This window comes from Cervus elaphus, chromosome 21, assembly GCF_910594005.1.
Source record: "Cervus elaphus chromosome 21, mCerEla1.1, whole genome shotgun sequence".
Taxonomy (NCBI): Eukaryota; Metazoa; Chordata; class Mammalia; order Artiodactyla; family Cervidae; genus Cervus; species Cervus elaphus.
The window spans coordinates 5,321,711-5,325,980 of NC_057835.1; the positions used below are offsets into that span (position 1 = coordinate 5,321,711).

General features: G+C 67.1%; 1 protein-coding gene across 1 annotated transcript; it reads right to left on the bottom strand.

The window, feature by feature from the left end:
• Positions 1 to 21: 21 nt before the first annotated feature.
• Positions 22 to 2,455, bottom strand: LOC122679246 (sphingomyelin phosphodiesterase 5-like). Its single transcript, XM_043879738.1, has 7 exons — positions 1,284 to 2,455; positions 1,117 to 1,189; positions 761 to 901; positions 596 to 685; positions 437 to 500; positions 225 to 360; positions 22 to 153 (listed from the first exon to the last, which is right to left on the bottom strand). The coding sequence occupies exons 1-7, from the start codon at positions 2,106 to 2,108 to the stop codon at positions 61 to 63; spliced, it is 1,422 nt and encodes a 473-aa protein (XP_043735673.1). The 5' UTR covers positions 2,109 to 2,455; the 3' UTR covers positions 22 to 60.
• Between the last annotated feature and the right edge of the window lie 1,815 nt (positions 2,456 to 4,270).

Sequence of the window (4,270 nt, forward strand, 5' to 3'; positions counted from 1 at the left end):
CGTTCTGTGTCCTCGTCCGTCTTTCCACCCGTTCTGGCACCTGTCTCCTGCGAGCTGGTGTTAGGAGGACGTGGACACTCGGAGCCGAAGTCCCACGGCCAGATGGTCTGTGAGCCCGGCCAGGGCAGTGCTGAATGTCACCTGCTCCACCTCCTGGAGGGCGGGAGGCAGGTTGGAGAGTCGCCCCAGCGCGGCAGGCCTGCACCCTGAGCTCTGACACCTACCGGGCTCAGGAGGCCTCCAGGTGCGCTGCGGTAGGTAATGTAGTCCAGGCGCCGGCCCCGCCAGGACTCAGCTGGGGGGCCTCCCCGGGGAGGGCCTGCCAGATAGCGGCGGCGCCCTTTCTTCTGCTCCAGGGCCCTGAGGAGGGGCCGTGTCACCAGGGTCAGGGCAGCCCTCCTTCCTGCCCTTGTCTGACCCCCAGGTAGCCACTCACCTACGCAGCATCTCCGGCGAGCAGGCCACGGAGCGGCGGAGCTCAGAGGGTCTCAGCAACGTCCCTGGGGTGGGTGGGGAAGGACGGTATCAGCGGGCGCCTCCGCAGAGCCCTCTTGAGGTCCACCTGCCCCCATCCGGGTGCCCCAACCCGGTGTACCCAGGGCCCAGGGCTGTTCCCGGCGCGTGCCCAGCCGGCAGGGGTCCCGGAAGCAGCTGAAAAACTGGTGTTCCTGCTCCTGCTGGTGGTCTGTGGAAAGGCAACACTCGGGGTGTGTGTGTATGCACGCGCGCGGGGTTGGGGGGGCGGGCCGGGCCGTTTTACCTAGCGAGCAGTTGTCGAAGTTGAGGTCACCCAGGAGCACGCTGAAGGCCACGGCCTCGTCACTCTGGCAGCTCTCCGCCTCAAACTGCTCGGCCCAGTCCAGGAGCACCGTCAGCTGTTTGCAGCGCAGGAGCCCGTCCTCTGCGCGGTGGGGCGGAGGAGCCGGTGTCCGCATCCTGGACACCCAGCTTTGCCCCCCGCCCCACCCTATTCCTGATCTGCTAGCCCACCTAGGGACTCGCAGCGGCTGGGGCAGTGAATAAACTTTGCCAGGAGGGGAGGTGCTGGCCAGGGTTGGGACTCGCTGCCACCGCCACGCAGAGGGGCCGCCTGCTTACGAACCCGGCAGGGCTCACCGCTGGGTGCGTGCAAGTGTGTACAGTGCAGGAAGCCCACGACGCGGCGCCCATCCAGGATGCCCAGCTGCGCCTGCAACACCACGGACCTTGGCACTCCTTCGCTCGGTCCACTCCATGCCCCGCCCCTCCCTGGGTCGGGAGCGCCATGGCCAGGGAACAGGTACCTGCGCGGAAAGTAGTCCCTTGGAGGCCAGAGCATCCTCGCCGCGTGCGTGGGGGAAGGACTGGAAGGCAGCACGCAGCAGCGGATAGCGCGAGGCCAGCAGCAGCCCACTGCCCAGCAACTTGAGGTGTAGGCCGGGCTGCAGGCCAAATGTGCCCACGTCGTACAACACCGGGCCCAGATTAGGTGCCAGGAGGCTCACCAGGCGTCGCTCTGCGCGAAGATCGAACGCCTCCTGCAGGCACACGAAGTCCAGACTCGCTGGCATGGCGCCTGTCAGCACCCCGCACGGCATCGCCTGTACTGGCGAACCGTAGCCAGTGGCCCCATAGGGCGAACGCCGCAGGCCGGCGAGCAGCACGGCGCCCACGGCCGCGGCCCGCCTCTGCGTGTGCGGCAAGTTGTTGAAGCGTGCCAGCCCATCGGGGAGCAGGCACAGGTTTGCGCTGAAGAAGCCGAAGCTGCGCGCGGGCTCAGTGCGGGGGCACCAGGGCGCAGGGGGCGCCCAGCACCGCGGAGGGGGCTGGTAGCAGAAGGGGCGGCGCCAGGCCTGCAGCAGCAGCCAGAGCAGCAGCGCCGGGAGAGTCAGGGGCAGGGCCACGAGCAGCAGCAGCAGCGCGCCCCCGGCGCCTGCGGCGGTTCTCAACCAGCTCTGCTCGCTCCGGCTCTCGGCCGGCGCCCAGCAGCCCAGCAGCTGGTCCAGGGCCCAGTAGGCCGGGAAAAGCAGCGCGCGGGTCAGGCGGTGGAGAGCGTGCAGCACAGGGTGCGGGAAGGGCGAGGGTCGGAGGGCGCAGGGCGTTGGGGGCCAGTCGGGCGGGGATGGCATGGCGCACGAGGCTCCTCGGCAGCGTGAGTCTCCGACGACTCATTGGCTTCCAGTGTGAGAGTCGATCCGTGCGTTCGTCCGCGGGAGCTGCGGGGGAGTCGCAGGGGTCAAGGCCACGTGGCACAGCTTGTGCGCGAGGCCGGGAAGGCGCTGTGCCCCGCGAGCTTGGGGGTGCGGACGCTGGCGGAGCCACCCGGGAAACCGCCCTCCGCTCACTCGCGCGGAGTCTCTGCGGCGGTTGGAGAGAACCAAAAGGAAAGCGGAAGGGACCCTGGTCCCGCCCTAGAAGCCCCTCTGCCCGCCCTCCCCTAAAAGCCTCAAGGAGAACCCGCAGACCCCGCGGACCAGCGCGGCTCCTGGGTGCAGCCCACACCCAACAGAGGCTGACAGATTTTAACGCGGGCCGGCGCGGCGGCCGGCCGGACGGGAGTGCGATGCGCGCTGCGTCCAGCTCTCTGCCTCCTCCCGCCAGTCAGCGGGAAGTGGCTCCTGCTGCCCAGACTGTGGCGTATACCCCCACCCCGACCTGTGCCCCGGTTCGTGACGCCTAGCACCTGAGTACGAAGACACGCCCGCAGATGAGGGCAGCCTAACCAGCCGCCAGCTCTGCTCCGGCTCTGTGGGTTTACCACGAGAAACTTCCAATCTGGGGGAAGGACCGTTGGTTCGGCTCTGCGCGGCCGACCTGGCCTTCTGGGCTCGCGAGCCACATGGGAGCCACTCTGTTGGGTCCCAGGACCGAGCTGCCTGGCGTTGCTCAGGTGCTGCCTTGCCCTGCCCTGCCTGGCCCCCATCTTTCTCATTCCAGCTGCGAAGTGGTTCCTAGAGCTCTTACGGTTGGCTCCTAAATTGCCCTGAAGCTTGGGCCAGGGTTGCCCTTCCTGCCTGCAGACACAGAGAAGAGGCTCTACTCCCCACACACACCCCCGCCCCCCCAATTTTCCAGAAATCCCGGATCCCCTGTAGAAATCAAGGTCTGGTGCTGGCTGTGCTCATTCCTACCATCTGTCCTGTCCTTCAGCCTTCTTAGCAGACAGAGCTAGGAGCACCTACGGCTCTCTGCCTGTCTGTATGCAGGGGCCCGGGCCCTCCCTGCCTTTCCCAGGGGTCTGACTTCATCTGCTGAAGTAGGAGGCCTGGGGGGAGGGGAGGAAGGCTGCAGAGAAGCAGCAGATCTGGGGCCAGAGACCCCAGCTCGCCCTAACCCCCTCTCCTCTGTACCCCCTTGCTGGTAGCTGACATGAACCCATGCCCAGTGGCTCCTCTGTCCCCTAGTGATCCTCGGGCTCGTGGGCAGCGGTGCTCGGGGAGCCTCCTGGCTGGGGTCCGCATCCCCACCACCACCTCTGGCCTCCTCCCCTTCTGCAGGAAGGCCCTCTCTGCTCCTCATGCGGGTCCTGAAGGGACAAGCGCCCTGGCCTACACTCAGGGCATCCCGCACTCCCCACCAGCCCTCCCCCTCCGAGTCTGTAGGTTACCTCCCGTGTCCCCTCCTACCCCACCCCACTCCAGCTCTCCTCTTCTGCTCTCATGATGGCCTGTGCTTCTCAGCCGCACCCCTTCAGTAGTGGGGAGCTGCCCTCCCAGCTCTGACTCTCCCAGTCTAGTCCCTTCCTGCAGGAGCCTTTGGCCTTGCAGAGCCCCCACCTCCCTGGTGGGTGGGCACACCCAGTGCCCAGGTGTGAGTGAGCCTCTTTCTCCTGGCTCCCGTCCCTTTAATGTCCCCCTGCCCTTGATGAGGGTCCAGAAAACATGTCCCCATCCTCCTTGTCCCTGCCTAGTGCAGAGGGAGGTGCTCCTGTGCCCACAGCCTCCTCCGGAGCCCACTCTGCTTTCCGCCCTGAGCCCAGGCCTCGCCGGCCGCCAGCAGGTGGCCAGGGCCGCGGGCACACCCGCACACCCCCTGCCAGCTCGGCTCCTTCTCACTTCCTGCTCTGGCCATTCTCGGCCACAGGCCAAGTGAGGGGAGATGTGGGGCCTCTGGAACACCCCCTCAGCAAGACAGCTGCCAAACTTTGGTCTTGGGGCTCTCTCTGGGGGCCCCAAGGGGCAGGAGCCGTCAGGGCAGACAGGACGGAAGGGCTCCCAGAGGAGGTAGTACCACCCAGGAGTATTGGCCCGGGCCCAGTGGCCAGCATCCGAGGGGAGCTTTAATGGTGGTG

Coding starts and splice junctions, on each gene's coding strand:
- LOC122679246 (XM_043879738.1), bottom strand. CDS start 2,108: ATGCCATCCCCGCCCGACTGGCCCCCAACGCCCTGCGCCCTCCGACCC. Junction 902..1,116: donor ACACTTGCACGCACCCAGCG/GTGAGCCCTGCC, acceptor CCCACCGCGCAG/AGGACGGGCTCCTGCGCTGC. Junction 686..760: donor CTTCGACAACTGCTCGCTAG/GTAAAACGGCCC, acceptor GCCTTTCCACAG/ACCACCAGCAGGAGCAGGAA.